Source organism: Heterocephalus glaber, unplaced genomic scaffold, assembly GCF_053883595.1.
Source record: "Heterocephalus glaber isolate CG9 unplaced genomic scaffold, H.glaber_assembly_v1.0 deba00001600, whole genome shotgun sequence".
Classification (NCBI taxonomy): domain Eukaryota; kingdom Metazoa; phylum Chordata; class Mammalia; order Rodentia; family Bathyergidae; genus Heterocephalus; species Heterocephalus glaber.
The window spans coordinates 30561066-30583677 of record NW_028258372.1 but is presented as its reverse complement, the minus strand read 5'-3'; the positions used below and the strand labels follow the sequence as shown (position 1 = coordinate 30583677).

At 33.8% G+C, this 22612-nt stretch overlaps 1 protein-coding gene across 1 annotated transcript in view; it reads right to left on the bottom strand.

Moving 5' to 3' along the window:
• Cdc73 (cell division cycle 73) overlaps positions 1 to 22612 on the bottom strand; it is a 160436-nt gene that overhangs the window by 11473 nt on the left and 126351 nt on the right. The window contains exons 12-15 of the mRNA XM_004862760.4: positions 15294 to 15329; positions 14913 to 15000; positions 3012 to 3173; positions 318 to 418 (exon numbers count right to left, since the gene is read on the bottom strand). Coding sequence (XP_004862817.1) covers positions 318 to 418; positions 3012 to 3173; positions 14913 to 15000; positions 15294 to 15329 — 387 coding nt within the window. The remainder of the gene's footprint in view (positions 1 to 317; positions 419 to 3011; positions 3174 to 14912; positions 15001 to 15293; positions 15330 to 22612) is intronic.

Here is a 22612-nt window from a genome sequence, read left to right as displayed (position 1 = left end):
ACTACAATCATTCCAGAAAGCATTTATTTACCCTTACTGCTACACAGTTCTGGTCAACCTGTTTAAAAACTAGTTATCAATTTTAATAAAAATGAATGAACAGGCAACAATCATTTATGATTTTTAAGTGACTATTAATGTTGGAGGCTGGGCAAAATATTAATGTACAAAAAGGCTTTAAAAATATTTCACAAGTGCTTAAGAGCTAATATGTTAATGGCAATCCTTCAGTATATTCATCATATATGCAGTCACATATGGCCCTCTTAAGTAACATTTCTACACTGGATAAACAGTAAATATACAAAGAACCTTACTTTTAGCAAATATGTCAACTGGTGATCCATCAGGCAAAAGCCATGGCCAGCCTTTGAACTGCCAAGCAGGACCCTGCACAAAAACTGCTACAACTCTGTCCCTACAAGTAAAAGAGGGGAGTGGAGAGACAGAGGAAGAATATCTCAAATTTGAGTTTTAGTTACAGTAAAACCCAAAGAAAAGTGTCACATTTAGTATTCATGTGATATAGTTTCATTATCAATCCTTCTAGTGAGACAAATACAGTAAATACATTAAAGATTATAATAATTACCAGTAGAGCACATTAATGAGTACCACATTTTCTGTATGTCTGTTTTTTGTAATTAAATTTTTCAAACATAACTGACATACACAATAGTTTTCTGTGATCTCTTTAGCCTTTTTTATTGAAAGACATAGAGGCTCACTTTTCCATTTCAATATGGAACAGTAGTTCATTGGTTAACCTGAAAGAGATTGTTTTAAAAGGAAGTAATCTAAGATTTAGGTACATCCTAAATATTTTCCATTAAGTAAAACATTAAACTATAGTAACTCACCAACTATTTTATGAAACCCCAGGTGCTATTTTTGAGTTCTTCTGATTACTTGGTTAGAAATCTGAGTATAAAACCAATTCAATGCATATAACTTTCTTATACAACTATTTCATTCATCCTAAATGCTTTAAGTTAATTTGTGTATTAAAGTAATTTGTTTTGCCCATCATTCAAACCAGTTTTCCAGAGAAGAATATATCTTTCTAGGCTTTCATATTTCATTATTTTGAAAAATATTTAATTCAATTGAGAAATTATACAAAGTACTGCTATTTACAATTTAAGCCTACAACTAAAGTGGAAACAAAACCTCAACAATGGTTAACATTAGTAACATTTACTATGAGCATTTACTATGTGCCAGTGCTGTTTTAAGCACTTTACACCTTACTCATGTTAACACATTGAATCTTTAAAGCAATCGATAAGGTGAATATATTATGCCCCCATTTTACAGGTGAGGATATATGTGTATGAGTATGTTAGAACAGGGAGAGAGGAGGGCTGAGGATTTAGCTCAGTGATGCCGCCGAATGCCTCACAAGCGCAAGGTCCTGAGTTCGATCCCCGGTACAAAAAAAGGGGGAGAGGGTGTCAGGGAAGGAAAGGATGGAAAGAAGAAAATAAATTATTACTCTTGGACACACGTTATGATATTGTTCCCTTTTCAAGTGAATAGTTATCTCATTAATACTATGGAAAATGTTTGACCTTATAACTCCCTGAAAAGGCCTTGGAAATGTCCGTAAGTCTGCAGACCTCACTTTGATAATCACTACCTTAAATGAAAATTCCACACATCCAACAAAACATTAAACCAGGATTACCTTTTATTCAAGTATTCAAGTAAAAGACCTCCAGCAACTATCAAAGTTGTAAAAAAACCATAATTTTAAAGTTCTTAATCTATTCAAGAGTTCTCAGGCTAGAATTAAATCTTAGGTAAATTTCCCACTTTCATGGGATACATACTCCAAATTGACAAAACCATCCTTAGTAATTCCTAAATAATTCTAAAATTTTATGGTGTAATTTATAGCCTACAGTAATTGAAAAACCAAGGTGCCCGCTAAATATAAAGGGAATCTGTTGCACAGAGGTCATCCTGATTCTAATGAGGAGCAAAATAATACAAAATGCTACCCCACCTCCTAGAATTCTTGAAAGGCTAATTAAAAGAAAACAGGGGAAATTAACCCTAAACTATGACAACAATGGCTAAAGAGTCAAATACACATCAACCATATTTGTAGCACACTGATGGCATTTATATCATTTTCTACCTATAATGATATCCTGCAAATGTATAATAGAAACAGTATAGCTTTCTCAGTTGGTTTTAAGCTGAATATCTGAAATTCTCATCTCATTCATTTTATATATTACTCAAAGTACCTATCAGGTACTGGAAAGAATTATAAGAATCCTGTATTCTTTTGTAAATCTTTAGCATACTAATATTCCCAACGACTTCACTTCCTAATGTCTGAAAACTAATAATTACTTTAAAGACAAATTTCATCTAATGTGCCAGGTCTGCATTCTCTACAACACAAAGAAACTCTGAGACTTCAAATTTTTGGTCCAGCTTAGATTAATGAGAATTTATGATTCATGTGTCTGATTTTATAAGTACGGTGTATTATAAAGAGCTTAATATTTTGCTAAACATTTTAATACAATAAAATATTACATAATGATGAAAAGAGCTGAAGATGTTATTCTTTTCAGTAAATTACTCTCATACAATAAAAAAACTATGTTATCACTTATTTCTTACTAGAAAACCTGAAGTCCCCAAAGCAAAACTCTAAAATAGAAGACCATAAGACAATTGTTAGTCTATTTGTTCTATCATTCTAAAAGCTGATCCAGAATAAATAAGTAAACAATTTTCCACAGTCTGAGATTTTCTAGAAGTTTGAGTGTTTCTTAGAAATAAAGTTTGGCTATCTAAAATATTAGTTTATTTAGGTACTACTAGATGTTAACATTATTGATGACCTGTATCTATATAATTTAACAGTTTTCAAGGACAGCTCCTATGTATAACTCATGATAAAATTTGATACTTGTCCACACAAGTTTTAAAAAATCAACAATACACCAAAAAAATGTATGAATGGAAAAAAACAATTGAGATTATCTTACCAGTCTTGAGGCATAAGTTTAAGAGGCTGGTCTACCACTCTGTAAGGTACGGTAACACTAATTGCAGTGCCTCCTGGTTGCATCTGATCTTTTCTTCTCTGTATCAGAGTTTCATTTTCTCGCTGACAGCCTTGTTTCTTTTTTTCATCTGATGGGACAAATCTTTGGGAAAAATACAAATAATAAAAAGTCAAATATACTCAATGTGATGAAAATGGGAAAATATATTTTGAAATAGTTTTAAAGTATCAGTGTCTTAAACTAAAAGTGTTTATTTTCAAATAAAACTGCTCTACAACTGCAAATTATAATGCTTGGATCTTTCCTTTGTCTGCTAAAAAGGCAAACTTAAGTCTATAATTTGTGTGTTTGTATGTGTATAAACACATAATTTATCTTCATGTAACCAGTGCTTAGCATTTTCCACACTAATCCTTGACTTCTGAAACACCATTAAAGGAAAACTTTACAATAAAAAGAAACTTTATTAAAAATCAAAAGGTTCAATCCCTGGCACCAAAAGAAAAAAATCAAAACATCACCTGAAAAGAAGCTGCTGGTTATGGCTGGATAGACCTCTTTAATGGGTGACTTAGTCTATCCTGGCACTTCATACAACACTCTTTTTCAGCTTTTATGCTTCAGTAAAATTAGAAAAATGTCATCAAACTTCAGAGTTGCTTTGAAGATTTTAGAGGATAGGAGTCAGTGTATGCCAACAGTTTATTTTAGTAAATTCACTAATATTATCTCTCGACTGTACTCCAAGAGATATTCCCCAAAATAATCTAGGATTCTGGAGAGCTGCTGCCAGCATTTTAAAACTGTCATTATTTTCTAAATATACTTAATCAAAAGTTAATTAGCATATTTTATTAGTTATTATCTAGCCCCCTAACTAAATGGAGCACTACACTATTGATGCACTGAGTATCAATCATTCTGCTTGTAAAGTTTAGGAGAGATGAAAGTTGAAATGGCAAAGAAGTCGTGCATGAGAGCATGTATTTGACAGAGTTCTCGGAAAATTTCCAATACTACAATTTTGATTCATCACATAGTAGTACATTTTGTAGTAAATGTTTTTAGTACATTATGATAGTGATAATACCAAACTACTGAGCTAGCTGTTCTCACATCCATTTCACATCAGAGTTAAGAAAAAGTTTAGAGGGCCGGGATTTAGCTCAGTGGTTCTGGCACCTGCCTTGCAAGCACAAGGACCTGAGTTCAATCCCTGGTAGCAAAAAAAGAAAAAAAAAAAAGAAAAGAAAAAGTTTAGAGTTCCATATATTGAAATACTTCCCCCAGATAGTCATTTGCTCTCTATTGATTATTTTGTTTATTGAACAAGTTCACATAGGAAATATGAAATGCAATACTACTTTGAACAATAAAATACATTATTTCAAAAACTGAATATTCATTCAGTTAGAAAATGAGTTCTAATATGAATGCCACGTTAACATTTTAAGTGAACAATATGGGTAATTCATTAGCTTGTAAGCTACACAATACACAGTTGGGTCCCTGTCTTCTTAACAGACCAAAACAAAGGGATCTTACTGCCAAAATGAGGTGTTTTCTTTTATTTCATTTGTCTCAATCTGTCTATACTTAGATGGTAATGTATAAATTCCTAAATATAATGCTGCATCTCTCTCTTCTGGCTTCTGAAATATAGTACGAAAATATAGTTTTTTATATTATGATATAAAAGTTTAAAATTACAAACTTTAACAGTAATGAATTATAAAATATAAATAAGACATCTATTATAATACCCAACTAATAAAAAAAGACTATTAAACACCTAATTCAATTTCTGATGCCTAAAATATGAGTTACATAGCATCTGCATGTTTACCCACTGAATGTTCTAAGTACTACATAAAGGTCAAAGTCACTCACACAGTTTTCAAATTAACCAAAGCTTGTCCATTGGTATTTTCCTTTCTTAGGTCCCATAAAGTACTTAGTTGTTTTATTTTTGTTGTTGTTTTTCTACTGGGGATCGAACTCGGGTCCTTGCGTTTGTGCAGCAGGCGGCGAATCCACTCAGCTAAATCCCTGGCCCAGTTGTTGTTTTACAAAGACACACAGAATTGAGCTCATTCCTCTGACAAGGAGGAATTCACAAACATCAAATGTATGTTCCACTGTTTCATTTCAGTGTATTTCTGAACCTTTTAAATCAGTCAATCCTTATCACTCTTCCCCCAAAAAGGCAAGCACTATTCTGCTTCCTGTCATCATGTATTACTTTTGCCTATCCTGGGAATTTGAGTACATAAAATCACATAGATACATATTTCTTTGCACATGGGTTCTTTCAATCAATTTGAAGTTTCTGGTATTCACCTACACTGGGAGCATATCAACAGTTCATTCTCTTTTATTGCTGAGTAGAATTCTACTGTAAGAATATAAATGCAATTTGTTTATTCATTCTCCTGCCAGTGAATATAATATTACAGCATCTCAGTCTATTTGGGATGCTGTAACAAAAATACCATACTGGGCAGCTTAGATAAAAGTCCAAGATCAAGATGCTGGCACATTGGCAGTCTAGTGACGGCCTACTCAGTAGTTCAGCCAGACAGTTTTCTACTGTGCCCTCTAGTGACAAAGGGCAAGGGAACTCTCTGAGGTCTCTTTCATAAGGGAACAAATCTCATTTATGAGGACAGAGTTCTCATGACCTACCCACTTTGTAAAGCCATCATACTGGTGATCAGGTTTCAACATACAAATTTGGGGGCAAGGGGTACAAATAGTTTATAATAAAATATGTTCCTAAATATGAATTATTGTAAATAAAAGTTTATAATAGTTTATAATAAAATAGTTCCTAAATATGAATTATTGTAAATAAAGCTAATATAGTCTTATATAAGTGGTTTTATGAATATATGCTTTCATTTCTGTTATATAAACATCTTTGAGTGGAACTAGTGCGTCATGGGTATGTTTAACTTTATAAAACTGCCAAAAAGTCTTCTAAAGTAACTGTATCATTTTATACTTCCACTAAAAATGCATGAGAGCTCTATAATCTTTTTAATTTTAGCCTTTTTGATGAGTGCAAAATAATATCTCTTCATATGTTTATTGGCCATTTGTGCATTTTCTTTTGTGATGTATCTAAATTCTTCCGCACTTTTAATTGGACTGTCTTTTTAATACTGATATACAGGAATATCTAACATATTCTAGATACAAATCTTTTGCTAGAAATATATAATGAGAACATTTCTGAAACTATGAAAACCCATGGCAGGACTGCCACCTAGTCTCAGCAACACTAAGATTGTCATTATTTGCAAGGCATTCCAATTTCAGGGAAATTAAATCATGAAAAATACATTTCTATCTTGGAATCAATAAAGTACATAAAGCTCTAGCCAACTGTACAAAGGATGTGACCAAAGTGCTACATGTTACAGCACTATTGGTTTAGTCACAATAGGTCAATTATCAATGTATTATGCTGTTCCACTTAAAACTCTGCCCTCAGCTTAGAAGCATCAGCCTACTAACAGCAACGGCCAGATGGAAAAGAATATAGGGAGCTAAACAAAATAGGGCAGAAATTAAGCCTATCAAATTCTAAACAAATTTAAGTCTTAAAATAGTACATAATAGCATTTTATTTCTATGGCTCTCCTTGTACAAGTTCAAACAAATCAGTTCTGGTTCACTGACAAAATATTCTATTGTTGTCAAGTTTATAAGATGGCATCCCAGAGGAACAATGCATCTGACATTTAAATAAGAATGAGATAACTTTGGTTTTCTAACTTACCAAACTTTAAATATATCTCTAGAGATGTATTTAATCATCTATTCTAAATAAATTATATTTATTTCACTATGAATTTATCTTCCTTCTCAAAGTAATGTACAATTTTCTAACAGCTTATTATTACAGTAATTTACATAACCTGTCACCTCCCTACTAGACTTCGGGTTTTTTAAAGGCAGATCGAGTCACTCAGATATGGCACTCATATCAACTAGTTTGCTGCTCTGCATTTAGCATATGCTCAAATACTGCTTGAAGTGAAACATCATTCTGAAAAGATTTAGATAAAACTGTGTATTTAAAATTTGTAAGAATTCTGACTTTCATTCAGTAATTATGACCATTGTATTTCTATACACATTTTGAACAAGGGTTAAGGAGCACTGCCATGAGTCAACATTAAGAAACTATGACTTTTAAAACTATGTATTTTATTGTTTCTGGTATAATATGACAGACTCCTTAAATGACTGAGCCAATACTTCCAAAGGAAAAGAATTAAAACTATTAATAAAGTATTTTTAAAATTCGTAAAAGCATGTCTGAGAGGGCTACAAGGAATAAAGATGTCTAGACAAAGACTGAGTAAAGAAGAACTCAAAGACATAAAATGAAACTTAATTTCTAACCATGGAAGCCACTTGCAAACCAATTAAATCTGAGCGTTGTTTTTCACATATTACTGGGTTTCTAATATTACAAAGCATAAATTCTGCTCAATGTAGGGGATCTATAAAAAGAGTGCTTTTCCTTATAAATTGGGGCTCTCAAGGCCTAAGTTCAATCAATGCAATGGTAAACCAGAAATAAATCCACTCACCATTCTCTTTCCATCCTACCCCCAACCTTAATCCCTGCATTAGCAATTGAAAAGAAAAATCAAGTGTCTCAAAACTGGATTTGTAGCAAGAAAGCTCAAAGTGAGAATTTAAAGTGATACAAGATTGGTAATGCTCCCAGGTGCTTCTCTAGCAAATCTCTGGAGTACTGACTCCCATGTTCACCTGAAGCTCAAAGAATTTCCACCGGAAAACTGTTCAAAAATAATTAAAGAGACAAGGGCCAATCTTTTCAGAAACTGATGAAAACCAACAATCTACAGATTTAATTCTAACAAATCTCAAGTGGGAGATATAAAAAAAAGTCCACATCTAAGTACAGCAGATATAGTTTAAATAATCTTTAAAATAACCACACATAACCAGGCGTGATAGTGCACGCCTGTAATCTCAGCACTTGACAGGCTGAAGCAGAAGGATCACCATGAGTCTGAGGCCAGCATGGGCTACACAGTCAGTTCAGGGCCAGTCTGTACTATGTAGAGGCCCTATCTCAATAATAATAATAATAATAATAATAATAATAATAATAATAATAATAAAATAAAAATAAAATAACCACACAGAACAGATTTTCTTCATAGACTACTAACTGCTGACTTACTATCAACGAAGTTAGAAAAGATAGTGCAAAATTATCTTCAATATGATGAGGGAAAATTCTGTTTTCCGAAGTGGCTGTTGGGAAGAACTGTTCTCAGTAAGTGTAAACTCCAAGAATCACTTTGTTTTTTTTCCCAGTGGTTATTTCCCAAGATTCATGTACTATAATTTCCTCACAGGCATGTACAGAACAGTATTTGGGGAACACCAGGGAACCCAAAGTGTACCTTCTGAACATTCTCTGTGAGCACGCTCTCCTTTTTGGAACTTGGTCCTGTGAAACTGCCATCAAGGCCGGAACCATACATTTCATCTAATCAGTTTATTTTAAATAACCTGACAGCCCCATGAAACTTTTCCAAAGATCTTATTTATAACAGTAAAATGTATTTTTAAATATTTCTATAATATGACTATTATTTAGGATGTTAAAGGTTAAGTGGAGTTTTATTTTTTGTTTCATTCACTTACTGAAATCTTAGAAAATTTAAGAATCCTCAATTTTACATAAAACCAAACAAAATCTATGCCAACTTGAACTATGGGTTACAGCCAGTGCTATAATTGTGTGGAGGAGGTTTCAATTATGCATTAATTACACAGTAAAGCCTCCAGCTGACTCAAACAGTAGGGGAGATGTCAGTTGCAATGAGGTGTTAAACAATGAAGGGAGTGTTTTAAACTTGGAAGAAAAATTAGGCAGAATCTATCCTGAAAATGTGGTCTATTTTTATGTTTGGCTTCTCAGTAGTAAAGAGAAAGACACTAAAACTTACTTTGTGATTTCTTTGAACTATAAATTCAGGTTTGTAATATATTAAGAGGAACACTGCAAAGTTCTGGAGAATGAAGAATTGAAGGTAGAATTTCTTTGTTAACATTTCACAAACTTACTATGAATGTTTTGCAGTCAAATATACTTATAAAAAATATGAACAGCCATCAATTACTTAAAATTTTGAGAACTGGATTAACACCAAATTCACAAATCATTAAAATGAATAAGGAGCACTAAAGATCACCTGAAGTAGCTGTACATAGTGTGCGTTCCTGTAATCATAGCACTCTGAGGCTGAACTGGGAGGATTGCAAATTCAAGCCCAGCCTGATAACTTAGCTAGGCCCTGTCTCAAAGGGTTGGGAACATAGCCAAAGACCATGGGTTCAATGCCCTTTAAGGGGGTGGATGGGGGTAGGGCGGTCATCTGATCTAAAAATAGTTAAATTTTTATTTATTTATTTATTTTTGGTACCGGGGATCGAACTCGGGTCCTTGCGTTTGCGAGGCAGGCAGCGGAACCACTGAGCTAAATCCCTGGCCCTAAAAATAGTTAAATTTTTGAAAAAAGTAATACCAAGTGTAACAAAACTTCATGGGAACTAAGATCAAGTACCATGTACAGACCGGACTGCTATTTAGGAATAAAAGTGTTTTAACCACTTAATACTCTACCCAGCTCACCACTAGGGCAGTGTGTCTGGTATACACTGACTAGCCCAAGCACTGCGTGGGCAGGTGTCACTCCTTCTTCTTTGTATGTGATGCACTCGTATGTCTCTTTATTTATTTTGTATCGACTATTTTTTGCATATTTTTTTATTTTGGGGATTGTCTTCACCTTTGATGTTTGTTTCTAGTGAAATCTAATAATAAGTCCTGATATTTTCTTTTACTAATTTGTGGTTTATTGGTAAAAAAAAACCTATAATTTTTTATACTTCTCCAGAATTCAGTGATATTCTTTTACAATACAAAACGGACAAGTTTGGGACACTGAGATGGGATAGGAAAGAAATGCCAAAGATTTGCAAAAGAAAAAACTGAAAAAGGGAGAAATGTTAGCATATCAGAGAGGAAAAGCCTCTCCATAAAGACGTCTCCTTATTGTCAACTGTTCATAATACAAAAATGATATAACATGAAAGAAAAAAAACAAAAAATTCCAATAGTGATCAATGATTATAATAATTCTATGAGTGGTGTTGACAGAGTTAACCAATATGTAACAAGCTATTTTGTAATCAAAAAGCAAGAAAAAATATTATAAAATATTTATGCACCTTCTGGACCAAACAACATGAAACTTGTTTGTTATTTATTCAAAACAAGGGGATTCAAAAAGTCATTTACAACTTAGATTAGGTCTAACAGGCCAAATAATTGTAAAATACAAAACAGCAAAACACCAACCAGGATGTCCAGCATCAAGGTCTTCATCAATATAATAAGTAGGCAGACATTTTACTGAAATTATACCACCCACAGAAAAAAGGCCAACAAAACAGTGTGAAGTGTGTTGTGCAAAGAAAGACAATAATGCATAAAGATTTGGAGAGGCTAGATATTACTGTCCAGATTGTAAAGTTGAATGTTTTAAGATGTATCATACACAGAAAAATTATTAAATTTGATTAAATTGTCATTTTAATGTTTCCTGTTACATTACCTAATAAAAATTAACAAAAAAATATGCAATTGATCATCCTATATTTAAATAATTGCACTGATGAATGGTTAAATTAATCACAGGTTAAAAAACTACACACAGAAAATCTCAAAAGGTTGAATTTCAAGGACATGAGTCCTCCATTCTCTCTTTTTTTTAAATTTACTTTATAACCATTATTAGGCAAACCCCATTTTAAACAATGCAACTACAAATAAGAAAAAACCCTATCTCTGGAGAATTCACAATTTAGTTGGAAAGACTGGAAATAGACTGGAAGACCCAGAAACCATCATTTAAGAAGCTCACCAGAGGGCTGGGGATTTAGCTCAGTGGTGCTGATGCCTGCCTCGCAAGCACAATGTCCTGAGTTCAATCCCCAGTGCCAAAAAAAAAGAATCTCACCAGAAAATAAAAGCCTATCTTATTTCACAGATTATGACAGATAAAAAAGTTTACATATTGATTAGAAGGTTAAAAGGAAATACATGAATGCTCATAAAACACTGAACATTTTTTCAAAACAGTTAATGCAATCCATTTTGCATGAGCTTGACAGTTTCAGTTACATTGTCAAATCCATTTCAAGTGTAGGATCAGAATCACATTTTTTATTCACCCAGTTGTAGATTAGTTGAGAAATTTTATTACGTGGAACATTCAACCAAAAAATCCACATCTACTAAACTTTTATAAAAATACTTTCTTTCCATATTGTTCATGGAAAAAACATTATTGAAAATTATCGTTCAAAAGTACAGTAGTAAAAATTTAAAGATAAATATATATATTTGTAAGTTGCGTATATTTTATAGTGAAAGCTATTGAAATTGAAATTTTAAATGTGAACACGCAGAAAAAGCTGAAATCAAGTATTACAACTTCCTTTGCTTTCCATTTTTAATCAATCAAATTATTTTAAATATGATTTTCTTTTTGGAGGGGAGGTTGCTTTTATTTTCTTTCTACAGAATTATCATTGGTACTCTATTGAGAAAGAACTCAGACTATTCATATTTTTAGATATTAATTATGTTGCTGAATAGAAGTATTTTCCTAGTTACCACTGAAAATATTTATTAAGAAACTGTCAACATTGGGCCTTCCAGATTATAAAATACTATCATTACTATAGCACTGAACAACTAAAGTCTTCAATTTTGTAGAAGAGTTAATTTTGTTCTTGATGGTTATCACACAACTGCCAGGGCCAGAATAAAACTCAATTTCTTAGGGCTAGGGATTTAGCTCAGTGACACCACACCTGCCTTGCAAGAGCAAGGTCCTGAGTTCAATCCCCAGCACCGAAGAAACCCCTCAATTTCTTAATCTGAAGGAGACAAGTGTTATTCCCTGCTCTGCAAATAACTAGCAGAATAAAAATGAAAGGCCAAAAAGTCCTTAAGGTTCTTTCATCTCTCAATATTTTCATTCAGGAGTAAGAGTCAAGCTACATGCATTCTAGATTCTTTACGTCTCAAATTGTGGAAATAATAAATTTCAACTATTTCTTTGGCTAAAGAAAAGGTACAATTATGTATGTTCTCACTGATACCATATAATTTGTGAGAGGTGCTTGGTAAAGTTTTTAGTAGCTGGTAACTGTTGAAGTTTAATTTGATTCTAAACCTATCTTCAAGATGTGATTTGTGTCTGCAAATTATCAAAGGACATAAGTAGTATGAACAATAAGGCATTGAAATTGGTTTTTACACGAAGTGCTAGAACAAATTTTATGTTTTATCAATTTTAATTAATGACTCCTAACAAACTAGCACCACTATCATGTGAGTTCCTGGAAGACTAGACTTGTAGTATATTTAGATTCATAGCTGGTAGCTTTTTGGTTACTGCACTATAGATGGTTGTTGAATGAACAAATACAATATATACAGCAACCTCCTCAAATGAGATCAGTAAATTAATCTGAATCTCATAACTATGCTATCAGTATGACTGATTAAAGGTTAAAACATTTCTAATGTTTGGCATATAACAAAACCAAACTATTTATAGCTAAGTGAGCAAATATTTTTGAAATATTCTGTACTTTTAATTCTCCTCAAGTATAGCTCAGATATAAGAAGCATAAATTAAGAAATCTGCTGTTGTCTTAATAGATTAATGTACATCTGGCAGACTCATTACAATATCTAAAATAGATTAAATATCTTATAAACTTCTAGTTTCAACAATGCAATGTAAAATCATTGATAGTATAAAACCTTCTCAACACAAACACCTAGAAATACATAAAAATATAACAAACATCTAAAATATATAGCTAAATTCAAAAGAATATTATCATTTCTACAAATGAAAAACTGAAAACCAATGCAATATACTGGTATTGCAGGGAGAAAAATGGAATGCATTTGTTTGGGTTGGTTTTTATGAACGCACACAGGAAGATGGATTTAGAATTGTAGAAAAGCCTCCTATCAGTGAAAAGATGAATGGGGGGGGGTTCCAATTAAAAGTCAAGGAAGCATATTCACCCTGATCTGGTTCTCTAGTAGAAGGAAAAACAGGCCCCTACAGGCCCAAAAGCCAACCCTAGTATCACTCAGGACTTATCTGAATTTGAATATATACTACCCTACTGGACCAGAAATTCTCAAGTTAAGAATTTAACTCAAAAATCAACTTAAGGCTTTAGGTATTCTTGGAGCATATATCAAAAACAATTACAAAATCACTCTGCAAGACCATCCCTTTCAAATAAAGCCATGTTAAGATTAGTGAGCAGCCAGCCTAACTCTAACAAACATCAAAATTAAATCACCAGGCACATCAGATTAAATCACCAGGCACATAATGCAACTGCATAATCTGATGACTTAAGAAGTACCATAAGAAAGTAGCAAGCATCATAAAAATGTTATAACAGAATGTAGTTAACCTCCTGTCCAACTATTGTTGGACAGTGTCTCTAAATATTATATATTTTGATGTATTTATTTTCCCTCTATAAGATGAAAAGCATTCTGAGAGAAGGAACTATGTTGAAACCTTTCATCACCTAGCAGAGGTTAACATGGTATATGAAACATATATCCACTTTAACATACAGTACGACAGAAGAAAAAAATCTGAGAAAAACTCATTGTTTACCATGCTATATCTAATAAACTTGACAGCATTCTGAAAATCACTTAACCATGGCTCCCTTTAAATCTTGCTAATGTATATACATTAAGATTATTTAAAACTATTTTATCGGTACTCATTTTTCTTCTATGTATCATACCCAATCCAAGAAGTAGTATAAAGACTAAAAAAACTGTGTGATCTTTAAAAGTCATATGCCTTCTCATAATAGTTAATATAAAGAGAAATGCTGCTGGAAAACACAGAAGCTACTTAAATTTTAAATGTGGAGCTGTTCCAGGAAGGGAGAGATTATTTTGTACCTATTACTATGCACATTAATTAGAACAAATAGAATACAAATTCAACCATACTGATTTACAAAGGAAATGGGAGGTGAGGGCAGTGGGACATGCCTTTAATCCCAGCAATTCCGAGGCTGACGCATGAGGGTGGCAGGTTTGAGACCTGCCTGGGTAACACAGCCAAGACTGTCTCAAAATAAAAAAGGGGTTGGGGATGTAGCTCAGTTGGAAGGTCCTGGCTTCAATCTCCAGTATGGCCCACCCTCCAAAAAAAGGAGGGGGGAAAGGGGGACGGGGGAAGGGGAAAAAGAAAGATACTAAAAATTTCATATTTTTATAATATTTTAAAATATTTCATATTTTCATAATATTCACATATTAATTTTATCATAAAGTATAAACTTAACTTTTACTGCTGTGTATGTTAGACGTTAAACAATTATGCCCCCTACTTTTTCAACTCCTCTCCCTGGAGCATACATACATCTAACACACAGGGAAAAACTTAATTTGTTTTACAACTTACAAGTTGTTAAACAACTCCAGCTCTTTAGTAAAAAAAATTTAAAAATCAGAACAAAAGAATTCATTTTACAAGTTAATACAGTAATATCCTTCCAGTAGAACCTTAGCCAGAAGTACCTGTAATTTTCTCTAAAGGAGATAGATAGAAAATATATCCTGTTGTGAAAAATTATACTTCAGCTATCTGTTAAGTACAATTTTGTATCTTCTAAATTAGTAATACTGAATCAGTACTGCTTCAACAATATCTCAATGTCCCATTTTAAAAAGTTTAACAAATTCCTTACTTCAGATCCTGTAGAAGGTCTTTTGCATTAAGCATGGTTATTAAAGAGGTGGTAGCTGCAGGAATTATGATAATGGGTGTGCGTGATCCTGTAAAAACAAAGTTTTGAAGGTAGCAAATATTATTAAAAGGAATTATACTTACTCTACTGAATATTAGCGGTTCAAAAATTTATAACTGATTCTTCTGAGCTTAAAAACTATTTTAAAGCCAGTAATAACAATAAAAAATTTTAATAATCAATATTGCTTAAGTACTGACTAATCAGAATGGATACCAAGCACCTACATCTGATACACAGGCATAATGCTAGCCCTGGTTTTGCTAAGTTTTTCCACATTTACTTTTCAAGGTAAGTTTAAAATTATTTGCTCAACCTCACCTTTCTTCTGATTTGGGGGAGGTCTTGCTTGAGAAACTGTAAGGAAAAAAAAAAAAATCACAAGAGTCATAAAAACTATTTTCCTGTTTTCAAACTTATAAAAATGCCTAAATATTAAGTATATTCATATGTATCTATTATACAATAAAAAACATATATCTCAAATAAATTTATTTCTTTGCTTGATAAAAATATTAAAATGCCGTAACATTACTTAGCTATCTGTAGTCACAAGAAAAGTGGGTATATACACATTGCCATGTACTATCTATGTTAACAGATGTTTAGATCTGGCAAAGAAAAAAAGTAATTTCATAATAAACTGATTATTCTGCCACAAATATAAAAACAGTACTATAAAAGTACATAACACTATTGGAAGAGGCAGGAGGGCACAATGAGTTATTTTGGAAAAAAGGGTCACTGGGAATTAAGATCTAAAATAGTTCTTATATCTTTTCTCTCTAAACACTTTCTTCATTAGGAGAGGAAGAGTATTAAAAGCAATGAGGCAACTAATACAACAGTAGTAGGGGACCTCAAAACCCCATTGTCACAAATAGATCAACTAGACAGAAAACAAGCAACGAAATACTAGAACTCAAACTCTTGAACAAATGAACTTAACAGATGTTTACAGATTCTTCCACCCCACAAAACCAGAATACACATTCTTTTCAGCTCCACACGGGTCACGCTCCAAAATAGACTACATATTTGCTCATAGAACATATTGAGTTAAGTGCAAAGGAATTGAAGTTATCCCCTGTATATTATCAGACCATAGTGTGATGAAATTGGAGATGAATAACAAAAGAAATTGCAAGAATTTCATAAACACATGGAAATTGGACAGCACACTTCTGAATCACCAATGGGTCACAGAGGAAATTAAAGAAATCAGACCATTTCTTCAAATAAATGACAATGACAACACAACATATGGGAATCTATGGGACACAATGAAAGCAGTCTTAGGAGGGAAATTCATAGCAGTGAATATGCATATTAGGAAAACAGAACGAGCCCAATTAAACAACCTGATGCTGAACCTCAAGCTTCTAGAAAGAGAAGAGCAGGACAAACTCAAAGCTCATACAAGGGAGGAAATTATAAAGATCAGAGGAGAAATCAATGCAATGGAGACTAAGAGAACGATACACAAAATCAATGAAGCCAAGAGTTGGTTCTTTGAAAGAATCAACAAAATTGACAAACCCTTAGCCAACCTCATAAGAAAAAGGAAAGAAAAGGCCCAAATCCATGCAATTAGAAATGATAATGGTGAAATTAATTACAACAGACCCAGCAGAAATTCAGAGGATCATCAAGACCTACTTCCAGAACCTATATGCCAATAAGATGGAAAACAAAGAAGAAATGGACAGATTCCTAGACATGTGTGAATTACCAAAGATGAATGAAGAAGATCTACAAATTCTAAACAACCCAATATCAATCAAAGAAATTGAAAACGTAATTAAGACTTATCAACCAACAAAAGCCCGGGTCCTGATGGCTTCATTGCTGAATTCTACAAGATATTTAGAGAGGAACTACTGCCATTACTGCTTAAACTCTTCAATGAAATTGAAAGGAAAACAATACTCCCGAAATCATTCCTGGAAGCAAGCATCACCTTGATATCCAAAGCAGAGAAAGACCCAACTGAAAAAGACAACTGTAGGCCAATCTCACTAATGAACATAGATGCAAAAATCCTTAATAAGATACTGGCAAATACAATGCAGAAGATCATCAAGAAGATCATACACCCTGATCAAGTGGGATTCATCCCAGGGATGCAGGGATGGTTCAACATATGCAAATCAATCAATGTAATACACTATATCAATAGAGCCAAGGACAAATACCGTATGATTATCTCCATAGATGCAGAAAAAGCATTTGACAAAATCCAACATGCATTTATGATGGAAAAAAAAAAAGCCCTACAAAAAATTGGAATAGACGGTCTCTACCTCAATCTGATAAAACCCATCTATGAAAAACCAAAAGCCAATATCATACTAAATGGTCAAAAACTGAAATCCTTCACACTAAAATCAGGAACAAGACAAGGATGGCCACTATCACCACTCTTGTTCAATATAGTTCTGGAAACATTAGCCATGGCAATTAGACAAGAGAAAGAAATAAAAGGAATAAAGATAGGAAATGAAGAAGTCAAATTGTCATTATTTGCAGATGTCATGATACTCTGTATAGAAGACCCGAAGAATGTCACCAAAAGTCTTCTAGACTTAATAACCAAATTCAGTCAAGTAGCTGGATACAAGGTCAACAGACAAAAATCAATAGCTTTCCTCTACAGGAACAACAGACTTACTGAGAGAGAAATAGGGCGAACAATTCCTTGCACAATAGCATCCAAAAAACTGAAATATCTATGAATCAACCTAACGAAAGAAATCAAAGACCTCTTCTCTGAAAACTATGGCACTCTGAAAAGAGAGATTGAAGATGATATCAGAAAATGGACAGACATCCCCTGCTCCTGGGTAGGAAGGATTAATGTAGTGAAAATGGCCATACTTCCAAAACTGCTATATAGATTTAATGCAATTCCAATTGAGATCCCAGCACCATACTTCATGGACCTTAAGAAAACAATCCAAAAATTCATTTGAAACAAGAAGAGACCCAAAATAGCAAAAGCAATTCTAGGTAAGAGAGACATGGCAGGGGGTATCACAATCCCCAACTTGAAACTAGACTAGAAAGATACTGTGATAAAAACAGCATGGTACTGGCAAAGAAACAGACCTGAGGACCAGTGGAACAGATTAGAAGATGCAGAAACAACTCCAGACATACTTAGCCACCTCATCTATGACAAAGGAGCCAAACAGCCTCTCTGGAAGAAAGATAGCCTCTTTAATAAATGGTGCTGGAGAAATTTGGTTTCAACTGCCAAAGTCTAAAACTAGACCTATATCTCCCACCATGCACTAAACTAAAATCAAAATGCATTAAAGATCTAAATATTAAAATAGAAACACTGAACCAGTTGGAACAGAGGTTAGGTAGAACTCTTGAACACATCGGTGTAGGAAAAGATTTTATGAACAAAACCTCAGATGCCCGTGAACTAGCACAAACAATCAACAAGTGGGATCTCTTCTTATTAAAAAGCTTCTGCACAGCAAGAGAAACCACCAGCAGTGTGAAGAGACAATCCACAATGTGGGAAAAAATTTTCACCAGTGGTCCCTCAGACAAAGGTCTACTATCTCGAATCTGTAAAGAATTTTTAAAAAGTCAGACCTCCCAAATTTAAAGACCCAATACAAAAATGGGCATCTGAAATGAACAGACATTTCTCACACAAAGAAGTAGAAATGGCAAATAAACATATGAAAAAATGTTCAACATCACTGGTCATTTGAGAGATGCAAATGAAAACAATGCTGAGATTCCACCTCACACCAGAAAGAATGGCTGCTATCATGAAATCAACCAATAACAAATGCTGGTGGAGCTGTGGGGAAAGAGGAACACTGCTCCACTGCTGGTGGGAGTGTAGACTGGTGCAAGCACTGTGGAAATCAGGATGGAGATACCTCAAAGAACTGGGACTGCAAGTCCCATTTGACCCAGCTATTCCACTGCTGGGGATCTTCCCCAAAGAATTAAAAGAATCATACCACAGTGATATATGTGTGCCCATGTTCGTAGCAGCACAGTTTTTAATAGCTAAAACTTGGAAACAGCCCAAAGGACCATCAACTGGAGACTGAATAAAGAAAATGTGGGGTTTTTAAAAAATAAAATGGAGTACTACTCAGCCATAAAAAATGAGAAACTAGAGACATTTATTGCTAAATGGATCCACATTGAGGTGATACTCTTAAAGTGAAATAAATAGGACACACGTGTAAATACTGAATAGTTTCTCTAGTGTGAGAAAGTGAAAGTGTAAATAAGGACTAAAAGGTATAATAGATAATGTGAAACAGGGAGAAAAGGGGCAAAGGGGAAGCGGAGGTGGGAGGGCTAGGGGAAAAGAAAGAAGGGAATGGAATTAATATGAGAAAATGAAAAAAAGGAAACAAAAGTCTTTGTAAATAGGGATGGAGGGATTGAAGGGAGGGCAGGGGAAGGGCTAAAACATAAGAACCAAGAGAGTATGCAAAGTTGGAGATATCTCCAATGATGAATGTCATTATACTGCACATCTAAAATGTACCAATAAAAAGATATACCAAAAAAAAAAGCAATGAGGCAAATATATATGAATGTCTATATTACCTAGAAATGACCTACTAGTGGTAATTGTGGCTGTGTTAAACAAATATTCATCTTTTTACTGTTTATATATGTAACAGGCTTTATAATGCACTGAAATACCTACTTACATATTGACAGTAATAATTCATGATGAATATTTAGGAAAAACTGCTATTATATTCCATTTCCAATATTTATCCATATGATAAAATTTTACCAAATTTTTCTATGTGCCACATGCTATGTTTCAGCTTAGTGAAATCACAAAAATAAAAATTTCTAAGATTTAAAATTCTGATTCATCCTGCATGACACTGTAATGGAGAATACAAGACAATATAGTAGGGGTGGTTTTAGCCCAGTGGCACTGTGCCTGCCTGGCAAGCGCAAGCTCCTGAGTTCGATCCCTGGTACCAAAAACAAAAAAAACTGTAGGCACTTGTCAAGACCATGGAACTTTTCAGCACAAACATTAAACACTTATATATATATAAATTTCTAAAAAATCATGTAGGTAGTTAGAGAGATCTTATCATGGACTGCAAAATGTGACAAGAGAATCTAAATGTACTGCAGTTGTATAAAACAACCTTACTGAAAAAGATAGGGAGAATAAGGTGCTAACATAAGTAAAATTGGAAATGAATGGAATCTGCGAGGTAAACGATAAAAGGAACAGTACCTTAGCACTGCTGACACAGTTGTTACACATGGGAATGTTTTAACAATTCAGAAACCACTGTATATGTACTGTGTATATATACCCCAAGTATGTATGTTAAACTAAATACATGATTGGTGGGCAGTAGGGCAAAAACTTCTTATTCAACTGTCAGTTCTTAGAAACAGATACCACCTTTAAAAGGAATCAGAAAACACAAACATTTCTGAAATACGTTCCATTTTAAAAGTAGCAAACTGCTTCTCACTGTTCTTTATGGCTATTTCATTGTTATACAAGATTATAAAGTTCAGTAGTATGATCTTTGCAGCCACACAACTACAAGTTATTGTCTTCCCATCTTTCTTCTTACTGAAGGAAAAAATTTTTCATAAAATCATTTTTAGAAATACAAGACACAAAAAAGTCTGATTAGATAGTGTCATCTATACTACATTGTCAGTAAATATTTGGTATTTGTTGAAGGACTGATGAATAGAAAACATGAATAACAGGAAACATAAGTTGCTATGAGTGTGACTAAAGGGACTGAAAAGAAATGACACAAGGATGGAATAGAGTAAAGAAGGAAGGAATTCCAATGCCATTTCAGTTACAGGGGTCTTTCCTCTTCCTCTCCCTCCCTCCCTCTTTCCCTTCCTTTTTGTTAAAGGAAGTGACAAATAGATTCAAGGATTTAGAAAAATATTTATGAAAATAAAGCTCAGAAGATTGAGTGTAAGACAGGCAAAATATAAAAGCTCATACATACTAAAAGTCTAAAGTTTAGTAAAAACTACAAAAGAATATTAGTAAGTTCTCTACTGTGTAATGACCAAGACAGGCTGATAAGTCTGTTAAAAGAACAAAGTGAGGGGTGGGAGAATAATAATATGTCTGTATGGCAGAGTGATCAATGGCACAAGTCTTACTCAGCTGATTTAAAATCATATCCCCATTTGCCACTGCCCAGGCTAGTGATGGCCAACCTTTTTAGAGCTTTCAATGATACAAATAGCCCACTGAAAGGATGTGTGCCATAGGTTTGCCACCACTGGCCTAGGCAAATTATTCTGATATTATCTTTGCTAAGCCTCAGTTTCCTATAAAACTGTTTTTAGGAAACAGTTACTATAAAACAGAGGTAGCAGTTTCTACATCCTGATACTGTTGTGAGAACTTTAAAAATAATAATGCATCCTCACTTCTTAGCCAGTTCCTAGTTGGTATTTGCTGAACCCCAGAACTACAACTGATACTAAATGCTGCTGCTTTTCCTCCACTACTTAAGCAAATGCAATCACTGTCAATTTGTGAGCCAAGTAAAAATCCTAAGAAAAAATATCATGTGGTTTTGTTTTATTTCAAATGGTTATATTAAAAATTCCTTTGAGAATATCTATTCAGTGCTAGCAATGTAGCTCAGTTGCTAGTATGCTTGCCTAGAACACTTAAGGTCCTGGGTTTGTTCCCTTGCACACACACACAAAAATTAAATTAAATTTAAAAATTTAGAGTCTATGTATGAGGTGCTCTACTACATTATTAAATGGCCAATAAAACAGAAGTCTTGCCCTCCAAAAGTTTTCAATGTAGTAGAGGCGCAAGATCAAAATACACAAACAAATATGAACACAAAAGAAACATATTAAGGAAGAAAAGGAGTATGTTATTGGTAGACAAGTATCTTTCAGAAAGAATGTTTACAAAGTATCTCAAAGAAAGTGACATTTAAGCTGAAATTTGAAGGATGCAAGGAGCCAACTTGCAAAGAACAAGCAGGTGAACTGTCCAGAGGAACGCTTGCAAATACCAAAGGCAAGAAGAAACTGCCATGCTTATGGAACTGATAGGTGTGATGGGTTAAGCAGACTGTCAACTTGACTGGTTTAGAGCCGCATAAGGGGTTAGTAGAGCACACTTTTGGGATTGTTTGGGTGGATCATGGAGGAGTAACCTTGGGGTCCATATCTACCCCTTACCCTTTCCTCTGGCAATGTCCCCATGCTCTGCTTCCCAAATGCTAAGAACTAAGCATCTCTGTTCAGCCATATCCTTGTGAAATGAAATTCTACCTTGGAAACAGGCAATCAGAGACTGAATCCCCTAATGTGAACCAAATTAAACCTTTCTTCCTTTAATATGTGAGTGTTGGGTATTATGTCTCAGTGACTGTAAAGCTAATATAGAAAACTGGTACCAGAGAAGTGGGGCCACTGCTGTGACTGTACCCGATCATGATGTTTTTGAAGCCTTTGGAACTGATTTACAGGAGGTAATAGAAAAGATTTAGAGACATAGGCTAAAGAGGCCTTCGAATGATGTAAACAGAGCCTGATAGGTCATTCTGACCAGAGCTCAGGAGACCAAAATGATGACAGGTAAATGGTCAGTAAAGAGCAGACAG